Below are 22305 nucleotides of genomic sequence, written 5' to 3'. Positions count from 1 at the left end.
AGCCGAGATCGCGCCATTGCACTCCAGCCTGGACAACAAGAGTGAAAATCCGCCTCAAAAAAAAGAAAGAAAAAAAGATAACAGCCAGCTCCCACCCACCCAGGGTCTTCCCTGCATCAGAACTTGGCTGGAGGTTCTCAGTACGTTCTGTCACTGATTGCCCAAGTTGGATCTGCAGTGTAGACCATCTCGTTTCACAGAGGGAGAAACCAGGTTGCGGGTGAAGTACCTCCTACAGCTTTTGCAGTTAATCAGGGCCAGAGGTGGGACTTTGCATCTCCAGACTGGTGCCTGCCCACTTCCGCCCTGGCCTCCACCTCTGCTCTGTCATGGTCACCTGGAGTCCTCACTGCAGGACCAAGGCCAGTCCCTTGGGGCCATGCCCAACTCTGCAGGTGGAGGCTGCATCCATCCTCCACTGGGGGAGCACAGCAGGACGCAGACTCCAGGAGAGGAATGCGAAACACAGAATCAAGGCTCGGAAGGATGGCCAGACCCTTGATGCCATTGATACGGACTTGGTCCTAAGTCAGTGCCTCTTAGGATAGCACTTTACGACCAAAGAGATTCCTCACCAGTGAGTGATAAAATGCAGTCAGTCTGTTTGCCCTGCCATGGAGAAATGGGTTAGTAGAAAGAGGACTATCCCTAACTGGGGTGTTATGTCACCTTTTAAATATTAATAATAGTTATGTAGAATTCATAGTAATGTAAGAAATATGTCTAGCATAATATAAAGTCAAAAAATGTACTGTACAAAATTATATACTATACAGTACGATTGTACATCTTCCTGCAGCAAACTCATACATTACCACAATGTGGAAATAAACACATATGGGAATTAAATATTATTAAGTTGACTTTTTTTTTTTTTTTTTTGAGATGGAATCTCACCCTGTTGCCCAGGCTGGAGTGCAATAGTGCGATCTCAGCTCACTGCAACCTCTGCCTCCCAGGTTCAAGCGATTCTCCTGCCTCAACCTCCCAAGTAGCTGGGATTACAGGCGTGGAACAATGTTTTTTAAAGTACATAACCTTACCAATATATAATTTTGGAAATATTTACACTACTTTCATATAGGTTTTGCATATTTTTAAAAACTGATTGTAAATCATACTGTGTAAATATGTAAGTTTTAAATACTGATTTCACTTAATAATATGTCAAAGCTTAACATCTGATCTTCAAAAATAATTTAAAATGTATAATATATATGGACAAACACTAAATGGTGAATATTTAGTTTGAGTCTAACAGTGTTTTTAACAGATCATACTGAAATAAACATCTTTTGCTTTTTTCTGTGTGGATTATTTCATTTGCATCAATTCCTGATGTGAACATTTTTATATTTGATATGTATTGCTGAATTGCTTTCCAAGAGTCGCATAAAATTATGATACCAATGATGACCAAGGGTGCTTGTTTTACCTGACCTTACTGTTACCAGTTCTGCAGTATTTTATTTACTTTATATTTTTGTTAATTTGATAGAGCAATAAAAATCTAAGATGTTCATTTGCTAATAGCATCAAGGTTGAACATTTTCCTTTATATTTTTTACTGAGTATTCCTTCATGTCCCATTTCCTTTAACTATATTATTAAATATCATTCTTTTCAAAAACCCATTTGTATGAGCTTTTCACACAGATGCTATTTCTTCTTATGCCTTATTAAAAATGTTTTCCCAGTTTGTTGTTTCTCTTTTGATCACCTATACACTTTTTTTTTTAAGCTTTTTACATTGTACTAGGAGCAACCATGTCACAGAATGTAAAGATTACATTTATTCTCTTAACTGAGAATCCTCTTGGGGCATCAGAGAAGAAAAATTACTACTTTTCAGTAGTTACACACAAATAAAATGTCTTTTTTCCAAATGAAGATTTTAGCCCTGGGATAGTAATATTCCAATGCACAATATTATCTTTTAAATAACAAAAACAGAACCATAACAAAATGAAAAGGCATTATAAAGAAAAACTGTGTTTCAACTCATCATCTCTGATTTTCATGTATATATTTAAAAATAGTTATATTTAAAAGTTTGAATTATGTCCTGAAATACTACAGGGAAAATAAGAAAAAAAAAGTTTGAATTATGAAAATATATTTATAATATTTACAATTATAATTGCTGCATAATACTTCGAGTTAAATTATTGCAATTTACCTCTCCCACATAACTTTCTAAGGTAAATGCTGAAAACATCTTCATAATAACAAGCTTATTTTACTTATTGCTATCACAATCTAGTTTAAAAAACAAGACTGGCCAGGCACGGTGGCTCACACCTGTAAAACCAGCACTTTGGCAGGCCAAGGCGGGTAGATCATGAGGTCCGGAGTTTGAGACCAGCCTGGCCAATATGGTGAAACCCCGTCTCTGCTAAAAATATAAAAATTAGCTTGGCGTGGTGGCGCATGCCTATATTCCCAGCTACTTGGGAGACTAAGGTAGGAGAATCACTTGAACCTGGGAGGCAGAGGTTGCAGTGGCTACTCAGGAGGCTGAGGCAGGAGAATCACTTGAACCTGGGAGGTGGAGGTTGCAGTGAGCTGAGACTGTGCCACTGATTCCAGCATGACAAAGCAAAACTCAGTCTCAAAAAAACCCACAAGACTACCCTGTTCTCTATTAGGAACACATAGTGATTACACACCTATATCACAGAAATTAAAGTCAGTTGATTCAACTGGCATATACTGACTGCACTATATATAAAATCCTGACAATGCAGAGGAAGAGGGATGTAATGTGGTCAAGAAGGTCTTTTCTATTGGCCAAAATTCAAAACAGTTTCAAGTATGGCAATAATGATAACATGTAAAGTGAAGAAAACAGAATACAAAATTGTTTACACTGCATAATTAAAATTAGGTAATTTAAAAACCCTATATGTTAGAGAAGATTGGAAAGAAAATTACCAGAATGTTAATTAAACATTTCCAGGTGCAGGTACAATAATATGGGATAATACTTTTCTTTTTACCTACTGTTTTCAAATTTGTCTGATTGACTGTATGACTTTTTAGTATAAAAAGTACTCATTCTGGCCGGGCGCGGTGGCTCACGCCTGTAATCCCAGCACTTTGGGAGGCCGAGGCAGGTGGATCACAAGGTCAAGAGATCGAGACCATCCTGGTCAACATGGTGAAACCCCATCTCTACTAAAAACACAAAAAATTAGCTGGGCATGGTGGCGCGTGCCTGTAATCCCAGCTACTCGGGAGGCTGAGGCAGGAGAATTGCCTGAACCCAGGAGGCGGAGGTTGCGGTGGGCCGAGATCGCGCCATTGCACTCCAGCCTGGGTAACAAGGGCGAAACTCCGTCCCAAAAAAAAAAAAAAAAAGTACTCATTCTATATATTTTATAACAATAGTGATCTGTGGGCTGGGCATGGTGGCTCATACCTGTAACCCCAGCATTCTGGGTGGCCAAGACAGTTGGATCATTTGAGGCCAGGAGTTTGAGACCAGCCTGACCAACGCAGTCAAACTATCTCTACTAAAAAATGCAAAAATTAGCTGGGCATGGTGGTGGGCACCTGTAATCTCAGCTACTAGGGAAGTTGAGGCAAGAGAATCACTTGAACCCAGGAGGTGGAGGTTGCAGTGAGTCAAGATTGCATCACTGCACTCCAGCCTGGGTGACAGAGTGAGACCCCACCTCAAAAAAAAAAAGGAATAGTGATCTGTAAGAGGTATATATATTTGTTTTTACGTGTTCTACATAGTAGAAACTCTATAATGGATGAAATTACTTCATTTGAAGTAGGTGTCCTAAAGCCACTAATTTCATCTTTGGGGAATGGTATTTTTTTCTATTAAGAAAGACAATTCCTCTTACTACCTTCTGAGAACTTCTTTCATCCTCATCTTCAGATGGATCCGACTGGTGTTTTGGACTATCCATTTGAAGGAATGCTCTGACATCTGGACTAAAAACAAAAACTAACTTTATTATCACTTCAACAGCATTTCTACAGCCTTTGTCCCTTTTAAAATGAAAATTGAAATAGAAATAACTATATTAGCATTTACAGTAAGAAAGTAAAACCGAATCCATTAATATTCATTATTATAAAAGTAATAAGCAAATTGTTTTTTTTAAAAAGAGAAACCAAAGACAAAAGGGCAAAGATTATCAACAGGCAGTTCATGGAAGAGAAAACCCAAATGGCAAGCAAATTTGTGAAGATGGCCATAAAATCACTAATAATCAGAGAAATATAAGTTAAAATGATAATGAGATATCATGTTATGTCCATTATCTGGCAAAAGTTAGAAAAACAGATAATATCAAAAGTTGGTAAGAAAATTGGGAAAGAGACATGCTCAAATATTGGTGACAATGCAGAATGAAGCAACTTCTCTGAAATGCAATCTGGCAATACTTGGTAAAACTGTGTATGCAGTTTCCCTGGGCCCAGAAATTCCTATTTCAGGGGTAAACCATAGAAAAAATTACGTGCAGGTCCAGCGAAAGGCATGTAACTATGATGCTCATTGTAGCATTTTCTGTTAACAGTGAATTAGAAGCAACATAGGCATCTACCACCAGGGAAATAAGTTAACTATGGTAACTGCCTACAGGGAATACCAGTCAGCAGCCAGAAGCAAGAAACTATAGCATAGCACCATTTATATATACATTAAATACTCAGAGACACGAAGCATCAGCCTGTTTACTAAAGACACACAGATATCTAAGGACATATATCAAACATATTAAAGTGGGTATCAAGAGGGGAGATGAAGAAATGGCTATGAAGATCAAGGATGAAGAGAAAAAAATGGACTAAAATTAGAGATGGGCCACACATGAACTCCTGACCAGTGTGGGAAATCATTAAATCTCCATACCTGGCACGCTCTCCCCAGTTTGTTCTTAATTATTTAATCAAATAATATACATTCTTCATAGGAAACTCAAAATATGAAAAATTATTTTTAAAAAGAGGAGGCCTTAGCCAGGAGTGCTGGCTCATGCCTGTAACCCCAATACTCTGTGAGGCTTAGGTGGGAGGATAACTTGAGGCCAGGAGTTAGAAACCAGCCTGGGTAACACAGCAAGACTCTGTCTCCACAAAAAATAAAAATAGAAAAACTCAGGAATGATGGTGTGCACCTGTTATCCTAGCTACTCAGGAGGCTGAGGCAGGAGGATCACTTGAGCACAGGAGGCTGAGGCTGCAGTGAACCAAGATTGCACCACTGCATTCCAGCCTGGGTGACAAAGAAAGAACTTGTCTCTAAAAGTAAAAAAAACAAAATAGGAAAAAAATAAATATAAAAAGAGTTGAGCCAGTGTAAATGTAAAACAGTACTGTCACTGTGGAAAAGAGTTTGGCTGTTCCTTGAAAAATTAAATACAGAGTTACCTTATGACCCAGCAATTCCAAACCTAGGCAAAGACCCAAAAGAAATAAAAACATATGTTCACATAAAAACTCACACATGATTCCTCAATAGCAGCATTATTCATAATAGCCAAAAAGTGGAAATATCCCAAATGTCCACCAATAGATGAATGGATAAACAAAATGTGGTGTTACCCCCACAATGGACTATTATTCAGCCATAAAAAGGAATGGAGAGCACTAACACATGCTATAACATGAATGAACCTCAAAAACATTACTCTAAGTGAACAAAGGCAAAAAAATAAAGTCACCTACTGTATAATTTCATTTTGATACGCAAATCCATACAGACAGAAAGTAGAACAGTGGTTGTCAAGGGTTGGGGGAAGAGAGAATTTAGAGGTACAGTTTTTTTTTTTAGGGGGATGAAAATGTCAGATTAGATTTGGGGTGACAGAATTAGTGATGATGGTTTTTTTTTTTTTGATTACATAAATTTATTTTATATCCCACAATTAAAAGACAAATAAATTACCAAAAATACTAACAGAAAGTACAATAAAAGATAATTTTAACTATGTAAAGAAATCATACAAATGGACAGAAAAATGCTCAAGCTCCAAGACATATGTACAGATGATTCACCAATACATTTTAAAATGTTGTGGAAAATGTTCAACTGTTCAACTTCATTAGTAAACAAAAGTAGAAACTTAAAACAATTAGATATCATTTATTACTTATTAAATTATTAAGGAGTTTTTAAAATTTTGGTTTTTAGTTCTTATAAAGATGTGCAGTAACACTTTCTCTCCACTCCTTTTCCCATCCTTGGGGAACTCGGATGACTTGATATTTCTAGCCTTTCTATAACAGATTCCTTTTGTTTTTTTTTTTTGTTGTTGTTGTTGTTGTTGTTTTTTTTTGAGACGGAGTTTCGCTCTTGTTACCCAGGCTGGAGTGCAATGGCGCAATCTCGGCTCACCGCAACCTCCGCCTCCTGGGTTCAGGCAATTCTCCTGCCTCAGCCTCCCGAGTAGCCGGGACTACAGGCACGCGCCACCATGCCCAGCTAATTTTTTGTATTTTTAGTAGAGACGGGGTTTCACCATGTTGACCAGGATGGTCTCGATCTCTTGACCTCGTGATCCACCCGCCTCGGCCTCCCAAAGTGCTGGGATTACAGGCGTGAGCCACCGCGCCCGGCCTCCAGTGATGATGGTTTTAAAGCATCGTGAATATGCTAAAAACTACTGGGCCAGACGTGGTGGCTCACGCCTGTAATCCCAGCACTTTGGGAGGCTGAGGCGGGCTGATAACAAGGTCAGGAGTTCAGGACCAGCCTAGCCAACATAGTGAAACCCTGTCTCTACCAAAAATACAAAAATTAGCTGGGTGTAGTGGCATGCACTAGTTCCAGCTTCTCAGGAGGCTGAGGCAGGAGAATCTCTAGAACCCGGGAGGTGGCGATTGCAGTGAGCCACTGTACTCCAGCCTGGGTGACAGAACAAGATTCTGTCTCAAACAACAACAACAACAAAACAACAAACAAGTAAACAAACAAACTACTGAATTGTACACTTTAGAGTAGTTTAAACGGTGAATTTTTAACTTAATAAAGAAGGTTTATAAAACGTAGGGGTGGGGATTTTCAATCTTATCACATAGAAGCAACCACTAGGAACATTTTGGCATAGTTTATTTCAGTCTTTTCTCTGCACATTTAAGATTATGTTACATTGAAACTTTAATGTTTTTACTTTACAATTACATCATAAGCATTTGTAAACAATCACTTTTGATAGATGCATGACATATGAATGTACTAAAAATTACTCAATGATTCTTCCACTTGAGAGTATGACTTCCAACTTTTCATTACCATAAATTATGCTGCAGTTGATAATCTTTGTGCATAGTATTAGAACTCTAAGACTTTGAGAACAGATTTTTAAAAATAAAATTACTCATCTGAATTATAAACCATTTTTACAGTATAAAACAAATACAGTTTGTAAAACTAATTTCCACAGCAGCTGTACCAATTTATACTCTTCTAGCAGTATATGACCATCCTGAAGGCTCTCAGGCTTAGTTAGCATTGAATGTTAGATTTTATATTAACATCTTTGACAATTTGATGTGAAAAAAACATATTTTAAAGAGAAAGTACTCAGTATCACTTTCAGTAATAAGTGAAATGCAAAATTAAAGCAACAATAAGATACCTTTTATACCCACTCACCAGAATGGCTAAAATGGAAGACTAACAATACTAAGTGTTATGAGGTAAGCATAAGAAATGTAATTTCATACACTGATATAAAGTGTACAACTGGTAAATCACTTTGAAAAATTATTTTTCACTATCCACTAAAGTTAAACATACACATATCCTACAACCCACAAGTTCTACTCCACGATATATCAGAAATGTTAGCACATGTACACCAAAAGGTATGCTAATGGAAACATTATTTATCATAGTCAGAAAATAGAAATATTAGTATCTCAAATGCCAGTCAACAGTAGAATGAATCAACTGTGGTATACTCATACAATGGAACATTATATAGCAATGAAAATAAACAAACTATAGCTACATGTGACAACATGGATGACTCTCACATTGCTGGGAAATAAGCAAGACAGAGAACACAGACTGTATGATTCCATTTATATAAAGTTCAAAAACAGGGTACACTAATCTATTTTGTTAAAAGTCAGGCTGGTAGTTACCTTTGGGAAAGAAGAAAGAAATAGAGATTGAAAGAGGATGTGTAAGAGATCAAAGGGGTGTTTTTAATTTTTTTTTTCTTGGCCTGGGGGAATGATACAATTCAGTTATGTTTACTTCTCATAATTTATCAAGCTATACAGTCCTAATGTGGGTACTTTTCTCCATGTTATACTGCAATAAAATTAAAATAAGGTACTTTGGCTTCCATTTTATTTAAATACATTTCATTTAAATGTTCAGTTTCTCTGATAATAACCCATTTCTGCGTCATTTTTTTGTGAGCCATTCAATGTGCTTTGTCCTTTTTTTTCATTTTTGGTGTCTTAAGCATTTGCATGGGCTCTATGTTAAATGTATTTATCTGTCATCCTTTATCATGGAAAGCTTTTTCTGTATTTTTGGTTTTCAACTTTACTTACTTATGATTTGGGAATTTGAAAGTTTTGTTTTTGCTCTTTTAGAGATGGGTCTCACTCTGTCACCCAGGTTGGACTGTAGTGGGATAATCATGGCTCACTGTAGCCTCGATTTCCTGGGTTCGGGTGATCCTCCTACCTCAGCCTCCTGAGCAGTTGGGACTACCAGCACATGCCACCATGCCAGGCTGACTTTCTGCATTTTTTCTGGAGGAAGGGATTTTGCCATGCTGCACAGGCTGGTCTTGAACTCCTGGGCTCAGGTGATCTGCCTGCCTTGGCCTCCTAAAGTGCTGGGATTATTAGGCATGAGCCGCCATGCACAAAGTTTTTATTAGTCAAATTTTTCATTGTTGTATTTTGTGATAATGTCATCACTGCCAACATGCTCAGAAAACCCTTTTCCATCCAGAGTTGAAAGAAATACCAACATTTTAGTTTACCTTGAAAATAATTTAAAAAATTTTTTTAATAAAAAAATTTTAATTTAAAAATTAGGTTTTCTGGTCAGGTGCAGTGGCTCACACCTATAATCCCAGGTGGGCAGATAACTTGGTGTCAGGAGTTCGAGACCAGCCTAGCCAACATGGGGAAACCCCGTCTCTACTAAAAGTACAAAAATTAGCCAGGCGTGGTGGCATGCACCTGTGGTCCCAGCTACTTGGGAGGCTGAAACAGAAGAACTGCCTGAGCCCGGGAGGCGGAGGCTGCAGTAAGCTGAGATCACGCCAATGCACTCCAGTCTGGTAACAGAGTGAGACTCTGTCTTAAAAATAAAAATAAAACAAAGTAATAGCTTAGCTTGAAAAGTGCTGCAATCCCAGCACTTTGGGAGGCTGAGACGGGTGGATCATCTGAAGTCTGGAGTTCCAACACCAGCCTGGTCAACATGGTGAAATCCTGTCTCTACTAAAAACACAAAAATTAGCTGGGTGTGCTGGTGCACACTGTAATCTCAGCTACTCAGGAGGCTGAGGTGAGAGAATCACTTAAGCCTGGGGAGCAGAGGTTGCACTGAGCTGAGATTGTGCCAATGGACTCTGGCCTGGGCAATAAAGCGAGACTCTCTCAAAAAAATAAAAAACAAAAATAAGGCACATTTCCTTAACAATAATAACAGGCACATACGAGGTACTCAAGATATACTTGCTGACTGGCTTCTCTTCTTGCTCTCTTAAATTTCTACTATTTTAAGAATAGCTTGATGTTTAAATGAAGAGCGTGAAAATTAAAGTTCTGTTAATAACAGAAGAGATCTAGGAAATAAGAAATGTCATATTTTGCTAAAAGAAACGTCAGTTAAAAAATTAAGTTTGGCCAGGCACGGTGGCTCACGCCTATAATCCCAGCACTTTGGGAGGCTGAGGCAGGTGGAACACAATGTTAGAAGTTCAAGACCAGCCTGGCCAACATAGTGAAACCCCATCTCTACTAAAGATATAAAAAATTAGCCACATGTGGTGGTGGGCACCTGTAATCCCAGCTACTCAGGAGATTGAGGCAGGAGAATTGCTTGAACCTGGGAGGAGGAAATGGCAGTCAGCCAAGATCACGCCACTGCACTCCAGCCTGGGCAACATGATGAGATTCCATCTCAAAAAAAAAAAAAAAAAAAAAAAAAAATTAAAAATTACGTTTAAAAAACTCTTGGCATTTTTGAGGCACTGGAAATATCTTCTATCATGAATGGAATGGTGATTGTTACAGAGTGTACATATATTGAAAAATCCACTGAATTGTACACTTAAGAACTGTGTATTTCACAATATAATGTTTTGGAAACTGTCAATTTAAAATAATCCAATTGCTTTTAGTTGAATTTTAATGCCAAATATAACATCTTTATAATACTGCACATCAAGATCCAGAATGAATATTTAGTATTTATTATACAGTGTTAGGAGTTCTGAGTAATTTAGAATACAATAAGTAATAACCAATACCATTTATTGCATACTTATTCCATGCCAGCTCCATTAAAGGAAAAGACAAATTCAAACTTTGAATGCATGAATTAGATTTCACACAAGCCAGTAATATGCCAATTCAAAGTAATCTCCAGTGTATATAGCAATAATCAGAGGTTAGAAGGGTGGATCTAAGGTGAAGATAGCATAGCACATGTCCCCAGGAAAAGGCATAATGTTTTATAAAATAATTAAACAAAGAGGCAAATAATAAAAGACTTTTTACTGAGGAACAGACTAGACAAGGGAACTGTTTTGAGTGCAAGGATCCTACCAATTTCATGCCCTTCTGCCATCTGCAAGAAGTGGCAGAGGATACCTGTTCTTACGGCACTATCTAATCTTGGTGTGGCCATGGCTGCATGACCTGCCTAACCTTTGCCCTACCTGGGAGCATCAGGGGAAATACTTATCTCTGACCAGAAGACCTTCAGAGGAGATCCAGTGTTAGCATTTTAGCAATTTAGTAAGTTTAATTAGGTAAATTTAAAAAGGAGGCCAGAGGGCCTGTTTAGAATAGCAGAAGGCTTCTGTGAACTATCAAGAACCATAGAAATAGTAATAATCATTTCTAGAACAATTACTCAAAAATACAGTCCCTCAGTGTTGTGGTTCTGAAAAGACTGTTAAAGTGTGTCACGTTTACACCATTGCCCACAGGCAAACTTTATTTTACACAGATAGTGAGCTGCAGAAAAGCTCTCCAAATATTTTATCCTCTTCATTTCCTCTTAGAATACTTTATACATACAAGTACTATACCATAAATTACCAACCACAATAAATGTAATGAATACTCATAAACTAACCTCCAGACTCAAAAATGAAAATACAAACCAAACCAGAGATCTACCAATGTTTTTGTAGGTATTTCTGATATGACCCCCATTCTTCCTAGCTGGGAGCTACTGGCTACAGAAGGAAGTTTAAACCTGTCAACATGAGATACCCACAGGGCTGGGAAAGCACGTTCATCTTAATGGTTGCTGGAATGCTGTGTTTGGAGGCCTCATGTGGGTCAACAGAACAATGCCCCAGGTGGAGCAGAAGTGGTGGCATGTGTGCCCAACACCTGCCAACTCCTTCACCTCATCTTCTTTCCAAAAAACTGCTCAGCTCCAGTCACCATGAAATGTTATATCCTGACGGTTCAGACTTTCTGTATCCTGTTATGCCTGGGATGTGTTCTCTATCTTTTTTTCTTGAATGATTACACATCCTCTAAGTTCCAGAAAGCCTTCCTTGACCTCCTTAAGAAGAGATGGCTGTGCCATCTCCGTTATCTTCTAGCACCTCTATCATAAAAATTATCCACTTTCAATTACTCGTTTATTAGTATATGCCTGTCTCTCCCACTACACTGGGAGCCCGTGCCTCTGGAAGGTAGGGACAACACTTAACTTTATATTCCCAATGCAACCAGCAGCTACTTAAATGCTTTTTGAAAGTATAGATAAGGCCGGGCGCGGTGGCTCACGCCTGTAATCCCAGCACTTTGGGAGGCTGAGGCGGGTGGATCACGACGTCAAGAGATCGAGACCATCCTGGTCAACATGGTGAAACCCCATCTCTACTAAAAATACAAAAAATTAGCTGGGCATGGTGGCGCATGCCTGTAATCCCAGCTACTCAGGAGGCTGAGGCAGGAGAATTGCCTGAACCCAGGAGGCGGAGGTTGCGGTGAGCCGAGATCGCGCCATTGCACTCCAGCCTGGGTAACAAGAGTGAAACTCTGTCTCAAAAAAAAAAAAAAAAAAGTATAGATAAAATATAATATCAAATAATTAGCAAGATGTTTTAACTTATTATGCAAATGCATTTTAAGTTTAACCTATAAAACTAATGCAAGTACAAAAGGAAAAAAGAAAAGATGAAGAGAAAAGCGGAGAAAAAGTATCAGGAAGAAAATGCTCAAGGAAGACTTTACAAACAAATATAGCACAGGAACATTTCATAGAACACAATTTATATTAAGAATTATTCAGTATTCTTATATTTGGTTTCGGTGTCCCTTTAGAACATAACAAAAATTACTTACTGGTTATAAAGTTCTGGATGCCTAACTAGGTTCTGGATGAATTCATTTAGTCCTGCTCGTCTTTGTTTAATAAAATCTGGAAGAGAGATATAAACTATTAAAATTATTTATGTCAGAATATGCAATTATCAAGTTATATAACAGATAAGCACAAGATAGTAAATTTTGATTAAGAGGCTATTTTAAAATTCATGCTACTTATCACACAAGAAATACACTTAGAAATTATATATGAGAGTCATTGTATTTATAGAATATGTTACATATTACATGTAATTATATTACATATGTTAATTATATATTAAAATTAAAATGAAGCAATTTATCTCCAAAAAGCAAGTTCTCAAAAACTGCCTATTGTGAACTCTAAACAGGCTGACTACAAAACTTGGAGAAGCATATTGCTTTGTCCAACTCCCCATGTACTACCAGACAATGAATAAAAATTAACACTATAACACTGATAACTGAAAATCACACTAATTAAAAAAAATAAGGATTTCTGGAAATCCCTTGTAACTGGGAAATAATGATTAATTTATTAACTGAATATCACCAAAACTCTAGTTTAACTTCCACTGTTTAAAAAAAAAAAAAAAAAAAACTTAAAAAAAAATGCACAGGCACATTTTCTTAACAAGTCATTGTCTAGTATTTTCTTTTTTGTTGTTGTTTGAGACAGGGTCTTGTTCTGTCACTTAGGCTGGAGTGCAGTGGCGCGATCTAGGCTCCCTGCAACCTCTGCTTCCTGGGGTCAAGCAACCCTCCTATCTCAGCCTGCCAAGTAGTTGGGACCATAAGCACATCCTACCATCCTTGGCTAATTTTTGTATTTTTTGTAGAGACAGGGTCTCACTATGTTGCCCAGCCTGATCTTGAACTCCTGGGCTCAAGCAATTTACCCTCGTCGGCCTCCCAAAGTTCTGGGATTACAGGCATATGTTCAAAGTGTTTTGTTTGTCGATAATTGAAGCTCATGCAATAGCAGTTTGGAAATAAATATTAAGCACAAACCTTTCTTTTCTTTTAAATACAACCTTTTATTGGAATTAGAAACCTTTTTCAAGTAACTTGTCTCTCCTGCTTACTAATCTTGAACCTTTCCAAGACTTTTCTTGTTTAAAAAAAAAAAAATATATATATATATATATATTCATACTTCATAATGCTGTTATAGAATTAAATGAGATAACGCATCTAAGTTTATAATAGGATGTCTGGCAGATGGTAAGAATGTTATTTATAGCTAATAATCATTAGCTACCATTACTTTTATTGTTGTTATTATTATTAGTTGTTGGCAGTCTAAAAGCCATTATCCTAAACTCTTTTTTTTTTTTTTTATCGAGATGAAGTCTTGCTCTGTCACCCAGGCTGGGGTGCAGTGGTGCAATGTGGCTCACTGCAACCTGCACCTCCTGGGTTCAAGTGATTCTCCTGCTTCAGCTTCCCAAGTAGCTGGGATTACAGGAATGCACCACCATGCCCAGCTAACTTTTGTATTTTTAGCAGAGACAGGGTTTCACCATGTTAGCCAGGCTGGTTTTAAACTCCTAACCTTGTTATCTGCCCACCATGGTTTCCCAAAGACCTGGGATTACAGATGTGAGCCACTGCACCCATCCAATTCTTAAGATATATACTCTAAAAATTGAACACGTGATTTGAGAAACTGTGTCCAATGGCGAATGTCTGGATAAAAACCCATAAAAATATTCTAGTTAATGAGTTTGGTTTAGTAAACTGATTTCTACTGAATAAAGGTGTAATGTATAGTGTTGGTCACCAAAATGTTGGGTTATTTCCAGTCATGTAGGTTTATTTCCATTTTTTAATGTAAGGTATGGCTGCATACAAATGTAAACAAATATAAAATCAGGTCTGGTTTTTTGGAGCCAGATGCATATACTTGGTACTTCTTCTTGTTTGTCTATGAATTCCTTGAAGAATTTCAGGTAGATATCTTATTAAACTTTCCAAGGACATTTATAATGTCACTAGGTAGGCAAAGCACATGTGAAGTTTACATTAAAAACTATAATTAAAAGAGAGTTATTTCTCGAGAATTGAACTTAGTAGCATATTAAGAACTAAAATGAATGACCACATTTGGGATATTAAAAGAAAACCTAATAACTATATGGGAGCAGCTTTAAATTGTTCTGTGGATACTTACTGAAGGTACATTTTACTTTTGAAGGCTAATACGAAGAATTTCCTTTCTTCAGTGAGCTATAGCCCATGCTGTTCTAAGTATTTCTAGACTTGCCATTTTATTACTGACTACAGTTTTAAAATCCCTATGTAAAGCCCTACATAAGAAGAGAAAGCAGTTCAGTAGTAGTCAGAATTTAGGGGCAATTCCAAGCTTACTTTTTTAGATCAACATTGAGCTTGCAAATATCTGAAAAAATTCCAGGAAAGACTATGTTTAAGATAAGTGCCAAGAATTTATATAAGGCCTATATATTAAGAATTACAGTTAGAAATATGTATTTTTAAAAATCTCTTCGATGAATAAGTTACATGAATGTATCTTTTGTAATTCAAAAGAAATGTGAATTAGAAATTTTTAAAAGTCTGGGTGCAGTGGCTCATGTCTGTAATCCCAGTTTTGGGAGGCCTAGGTGAGAGATCACCTAAACCAGGCGTTCAAGACCAGCCGGGACAACATAGTAAGACCCTGTCTCCACAAAAAAATTTAAAAATTAGCTAGCTGTATGACATTTTGGGCTGGATGACAAAAAAAAAAAAAAAAAAAGCTAGTTGTGGTGACATACACCTATAGTCCTAGTTACTTGGCAGGTTGAGGAGGATTGCCTGAGCTGGGAGGCAGAGGTTGCAGTGAGTTGAGATTTCACCACTGCACTCCAGCAGGGACAACAGAGTGAGATGCTGACTCAAAAAACATACATATATATATATATATATATATATATATATATATACATACATAATTAAAGTTAAAAGCATGGTTTCCTCTGGGTGCAGCCTATTAAAAAGTCTTTAAATTCATAATAAAATGTTAACAAGAAGTACTGGCAGAGATCACTCTTAAAATCAGCCTTCAAGTATGTAAGATGTATCTCATAGAGGTGGGCAACCATTAAAATAAAGTTAAAAAAAAAAAAAAGACAGGCTTAAGCTGCAGCATAAGAACTCAAAAAGATAAGCAAAACCCCACACAATGGCTGCCAACCATGAGTTAAGTTAAAAAGGAAATTTCAGGATGTTTTTCTTAGGTATTATTTTATTTTTTGTTGTTGTTGAGATGGAGTTTCACTCTTGTTGCCCAGGCTAGAGTGCAGTGGCATGATCTCAGCTCACCGCAACCTCTGCCTCCCAGGTTCAAGTGATTCTCCTGCCTCAGCCTCCCAAGTAGCTGGGATTACAGGCATGCACCACCATGCCCGGCTAATTTTTGTAATTGTAGTAGAGATGGGGTTTCACTATGTTGGCCAGGCTGGCCTATAACTCCTGACCTCGGGTTATCTACCCATCTCAGCCACCCAAAATGCTGGGATTACAGGCATGAGCCACCGTGCCCGGCTGACTTTATTTTTAACTATTTATTATGAAAACTTCATAAGTACACAAAAGATGAGAACCTTATTACCCTACTTTGAAATTTATCAACATTCTGCTATTCCTGTTTCATTTATCCATTTATCTGCATTCTTCACCCTTCCCCCCCCACACCCCTGGCGTATTTTAAAGCAATTCTCTTTTTTTTTTTTTTGGTGTGGGGAAATAAATCAGTGTGTATCTCTAAATGGTAATATCTTAAAAAATAGTAAAGCCATGAAATCACTATCTCATAATGTCTATAAATTCTTTTATTTCCCTCCAATCAACAGGTAGAACTTAATTCTACTCCTATGTTGAATGGGGGTTGGACTTAATGACTACCTTCTAATGAGCAGAATATGGTGGATGTGATGGCATGTGACTTCCAAAACTAAGTGGTAAAAGGCAACGAGGCTTCCTCCTTGCTAGCTCTCTTGGATCACTTGTTCTGGGGAAGCCAGCTGCCATGTTGTAAGAACACTCAAAGTTCCTTAAGAAGAGGCCCACTAACAAGGAACTGAGGCTTTATACCAAAATCCACAAGAGTGAGCCATCTTAGAAGTGGATCTTTCTGTCTCAGTAAAGTCTTTCAAATCACTGATGGTCTTTGAAGTTGTACAAGGATTTTCCAGTTCTATTATTCTGGGATTCTTCTATTTATGAATTGTGATTCCTCTATGAATTATTTTCCAACATTATCTCTTTGGTACAAAGAAATTACATTTCATACAACAAAGGCAAGATAAACCCTTGATTCTTTCATTTATTGACTTGGGGAATAAATCTACTCTAGTAACCTCTACAGCATTTCATGAGGTTTCCCCCACCACCAAAGAGTCAAAGTAAATTGAAAAGTGTTTATAACCGATGCGCTGTAACCTGCTGTTACTTTCTCCATGCTCTGTCTAATCTTTGCTCAATGAAAGCCCCAACAACTGGGCTTTTGTTGTGTTTTGTGTTCTTTTGGTAAAACTGCAGTCATCCTAAATAGCTTCCTTGCTTTCAGGCAAGCTGTCCTGAGATTATTTTGCACATTTCCTGCCCCAGATCTGGGATCACCACTTCTCCATGGAACTCTGGTTCCTTTGAGAGAAAAATGATATTTAGAGATTGCAATCTAAATGTTAGGGGTGTTGGTTACCACTTGTTATCGCTTTTAGGTATTTCCAGAAGAGAATGCTAGAAAATATTTGTACAGAGGTAAAAAAAAAATAATAGGCCAGGTGCTGTGGCTCACGTCTGTAATCCCAGCACTTTGGGAGGCCAAGGCAGGTGGATCACCTGAGGTCAGGAGTTCGAGACCAGCCTGGCAAACATGGTGAAATCCCTTCTCTACTATAAATACAAAAATTAGCCCGGTATGATGGCACGTGTCTGTAATTCCAGCTACTCAGGAGGCTGAGGGAGGAGAATCACTTGAACCCAGGAGGCAGAGGTTGCAGTGAGCCGGAATTGCGCCATTGCACTCTAGACTTGGCAACAAAAGCAAAACTCCATCTCAAAAAAATAAATAAATAAGTTATGATTTCATATTATATTTCCAAATTAAGTCAAAAATTAGAGTATTTTTACTTGAAATCTTTGATTTTATATGTACCACTTTCCTCTCCTGCTTAAAATCTTGGTTCCCATGATAGTAACGTAATTATAGAATAACAACTCCATATAACTAACAATAACATTATGGAATGCAGTGTAAAATTTGTCCATGGGTTTTTGTTTTCATCCTTAGCAATATATCCCATGAAGAAAATCCCATGTTTTAAAGTTAAATTAAGTTAGGTTTTTTCCTTCGGTTTATTTTCAGTTGTTAGAGGCTGCTTTGTTATTGTATTTTTACTTTTGTTTTTAAAGTGTTTAAAAATGTGTGCATGGTTCCAAAGTCAAAGACATAAACAAAATTTATTCAAGGTCATCTAACTTCCACCCCTTTTGTCTTTCCTGATCTCTCTCTCATCCTTAAATTAAGTCACTAGTTTTATTAGTTTTTTATTTAACTTCCATTATTTCCTTTTGAATCCCCATATCTTTTTCCACACAAAAATACACACCATACAAACTCATTTGCTACACCATGATTTTTTTTCCATTTAATGGCATATTCTGGAGATCACACCACAACAAAATACATAAAGAGCTTTTTTGTTCCTTTTTACAGGTACATTATATCTAGCTCCATTGGAAAAATATTTCCATTGTTTCCAGATTTTCTATTAAAAATTTGTCACACTACACAGTGCTGTGTGTAAATTATGTCACATGCAGTTTATTTTGGGGACAGATTCCTAGAAATGTGATTTCTTGGCCAAAGTGGAAAATGTATTCACAGTTTTCCTAAATATTACCAAATTCCCCTCAACACGGATTGTACCACTTTTTAATCTATTAGAAAAATATGGGAATGCCTGTATCCCCAAAGTGTAACCAAATGAGCATCTTATCCATCTGTTTTTCTGAATTTGACTTAAATTTGATTTTCCCAATGCAGGACTTTCCAAGATCTCTGTGACATACCATCCTTTTCATTGTCGCCAAGTCATATATAATATACGCAGGACAAAGAGTTCTTCAAAAAAATCAGTTTTTAGTGTCAATTAATTCATGAAAACCAAGTACCAAAGAGCATTCAGCCTGGTATCTTGCCTTTAACAACAAAGCAGCAATGTTGCCAGTCTTACTTCTCTGCCTTCTTCCGTTGATGAAATGATTGTTTTAAGGATTCAATTAAGGGATCTACAGAACTTCAACTCAAGTTCAAGTCTCATATTATCTATCACTAGTAGTTTGATTCTTAATATTTTTCTGCCATTTCTAATTAGTTAATTCTCTCAGTCACCCAGGCCTGACCCTCCAATTATCTCTCATTCTCTTCTCTATATGTCCTGTTACCCAAGCAAACATCAAGATGTATTCCAGATTTTTCATTAAAGGAGTTCTTGTACGTTGCTTTTTTTTTTTTTTTTTTTTTTTTCCCCAAGACAAGAGTTTTGTTCTTGTTGCCCAGGCTGGAACACAATGGCGCAATCTCGGCTCACTGCAACCTTCGCCTCCCAGTTTCAAGCGATTCTCCTGCCTCAGCCTCCTGAGTAGCTGAGATTACAAGTATGCACCACCACACCCAGCTAATTTTATATTTTTAGTAGAGATGGGGTTTCTCCATGTTGGTTAGGCTGGTCTGAAACTCCTGACCTCAGGTGATCCACCCACCTCGGCCTCCCAAAGTGCTGGGATTACAGGTATGGGCCACCACGCCCCACTTTTTTTTTTTTTTCTGGTGCCCAGGCTGGAGTGCAGTAGTGCAATCTTGGCTTACTGCAACCTCCACCTCCTGGTTCAAGTGATCCTCCTGCCCCAGCCTCCCGAGTAGCTGGGATTACAGGTGCACACCACCATGCCCAGCTAATTTTTCTATTTTTAGTAGAGATGGGGTTTCGCCATTTTGGCCAGGCTGGTCTCAAACTTCTGGCTTCAAGTGATCTGCCCACCTCGGCCTCCCAAAGTGATGGGATTACAGGCATAGCCACCATATCTGGCCTCCATAAGATTTAAACTGGGAAAAAAGTGTCCTGCTGCTGAAAACAAAGCAAGAGTATAAAAGCCACAGAATATAATCTAGCTTTGTTGTGCCAACTCAGTTTTCTATTGCTTCTCTTTAGTAATAGGTTCACATATTTAGTAATACTTTAAAATCTACTATTTGTCTAGTAGTTTTAAAGTATTACTTTAAAACCAGTATACTGCCACTATAAACCAATAAAAAAAGACGTAAGTCCCCACCTTCAGAAAATCTACAGCCTACTATAAGACAGATTAGCAATTACAATGAAATGTGCTATATACTCCCAAGAGAAAAAAAGATCTGTATATAACCACGGAAATCAGAACATTCTTCAATCCTGAGGTTCATAAAGTGTAAAGAATAGGCTGGGCGTGGTGGCTCACGCCTGTAATCCAAGCACTTTGGAGCCAAGGCGGGCAGATCACCAGAGGTGGGGAGTTCAAGACCAGCCTGACCAACATGGTGAAACCCCATCTTTATTATTTTAAAAAAAAAAAAAAAGTGTAAATAATAGCAAGCCTCCAGTTGAGAGGGCTACAGGCAAAGCAGCCTCTGGGGAAAAAAATGTTTTAATTAAAGCAAGAATGTGGAAGAAATACGAAAAAGATGCAGGATAAAGAGCAGTCTGCTAATGGTGGGCAAGATTCCACAGGACACAGTAACATGGTCTGGGAGGGAAATGAACGGTATAAGGTTAGGATGCAGAGAGAAAGCACAGTCAAGATAAGGGACCTTAGAGCTTTCATCATGAGTAGTGACCAAGAACAAAGACATGTAAGGTATTATCAATTTAACCAGTTACAAGGTTACAAGCAAATTAGTTGGGGAAGGAGGGTAATCCATTCGGGATTCATCTGTGGCAGATATAGGTGACTCTTCTGATAGAATTCCTGGTGGATAAGAAGACTTCTGTTTCCCTATAAGTAGCTATCTGTGACCTGGATTAATCTCTTGGGTTCTAGGGAAAAACTCCATGCTTGCAGCTTCAGTCATATAGGCACTAGAAACTGAGACCCTATGTGTCAATAGTGTCAATAGGCTCCCAAAGGGTGAGCAACAGGATATCTTTTTGGTATCCCATTCAGAGTCCTGCAAGTTGCTATGTACACAGTATACATTTAATGTTTCTGAATATAAAAGTGAATATTCTTCATGACGCTGATTTAAAGTCAGAGAAGTTTCCCAAATTAACCTGAAGGATCAATTTAAAAAAATTTTTAATAGCATCTCACTCTGTCACCCAGCCTGGAGTGCAGTGGCATGATAACAGCTCACTGCAACCTTGAACTACTGACCTCAAGCAATCCTTGTGCATCAACCTCCTGAGTAGCTGGGACTATAGGTGCATGCCACCATATCCAGCTAATTTTTAATTTTTTTGTAGAGATGAGGTCTTGTTATGTTGCCCAGGCTGGTCTCAAAACTCCTGGCCTCAAGTGATCCTTCTGCCTCAGCCTCCAAAAGTGTTTCAATTATAGGTGAGAGCCACTGCAACCAGCCCATGACAAATAAATTTATCTGAAATCAGACTACTTGACTTTAAATTCCAAATCTGCCCTTTACTATCTGTATATGATCCTGAGCAAATTAATGAACCTGACTGTGCCTTAGTTTCCTTATCTGTAAAATAGTGGTAACAATAATCATACCCATCTCACAAAGTTGCGAGGATCGAACGAATTTAAGCACATGAAGTACTCATAACAACGCCTAGTAGACAGTAATTACCTTCCTGAGGCATTATTTTCATAGAGCATGAGATCTTTTAAAGTCCTGCACTGCTATACAGTACAATGAATACATTAATTTACTTCTTCAAACTTCAATGATCACTTCATAGCTGGCCTATGAAGTTGTTGCTTACCTGGATCAAAATTATCACCAAATATTCTCTTGGCAGGAATCTTCAGGGCCATAGCAGGAAACTGTTTTTTTAACTAAAATTTTTAAAAATAACATTACATGAACTAATTTTATAAGTCTTCTAGTTATGCATGCATCAAAACCAAATACAATCTAATTTTAAAGAAAATCCATTATAAGACAAACTTTTGAATATATGATCATCCAAAGTACAATATAAATAATACCAATAAAATGCCACAAACTAATTATATTTTTTTGTCCCAATACAATACCTAGTATCTGTGTGACCCGACCTAGGCTAAACTACTTAACATCTGTTTCTCATTTTCCTGTCTGTAAAATGAGGACAATTTTAACAATTACCTTACAGATTTGCTGTGAGGTTTTTTTTTTTTTTTGAGAGTCTCACTCTATAGCCCAGGCTGGAGTGCAGCAGCGTGATCTCAGCTCACTGCAACCTCTGCCTCCCGGGTCCTGGGTCCCGGTTCAAGCAATTCTCCTGCCTCAGCCTCTGGAGTAGTTGGGATTACAGGCATGCGCCACCATGCCCAGCTAATTTTTGTACTTTTAGTAGAGACAGAGTTTCACCATGTTGGCCAGGCTGGTCTTGAACTCCTGACCTCGTGATCCACCCACTACAACCTCCCAAAGTGCTGGGATTACAGGCATGAGCCACCGTGCCTGGCCTTGCTGTGAGTTTTAAAGGAGACCATGTATAGTTAGTCCTTAGGCTAGAACCTGGTGTTACAGTTCAAATACATATTATCCATTTATTATCT

At 37.8% G+C, this 22305-nt stretch overlaps 1 protein-coding gene across 11 annotated transcripts in view; it reads right to left on the bottom strand.

Moving 5' to 3' along the window:
• Positions 1 to 22305, bottom strand: part of LOC116563579 (serine/threonine-protein kinase Sgk3) — a 189868-nt gene that overhangs the window by 36144 nt on the left and 131419 nt on the right. For 10 of the 11 annotated variants that reach the window (XM_032296249.1, XM_032296247.1, XM_032296256.1 and 7 more), the window contains 3 exons: positions 21525 to 21597; positions 12535 to 12610; positions 3861 to 3948 (listed from right to left, as the gene is read on the bottom strand). In XM_032296249.1, coding sequence (XP_032152140.1) covers positions 3861 to 3948; positions 12535 to 12610; positions 21525 to 21597 — 237 coding nt within the window. The remainder of the gene's footprint in view (positions 1 to 3860; positions 3949 to 12534; positions 12611 to 21524; positions 21598 to 22305) is intronic. The other variant, XM_032296258.1, reaches the window with a different exon arrangement.

The sequence above is a fragment of the Sapajus apella genome, unplaced genomic scaffold, assembly GCF_009761245.1.
Source record: "Sapajus apella isolate SASKATOON/1434 unplaced genomic scaffold, GSC_monkey_1.0 scaffold35, whole genome shotgun sequence".
Taxonomy (NCBI): domain Eukaryota; kingdom Metazoa; phylum Chordata; class Mammalia; order Primates; family Cebidae; genus Sapajus; species Sapajus apella.
Note: the sequence above shows the minus strand (reverse complement) of the source record. Positions and strands in the feature narration are given on the sequence as shown.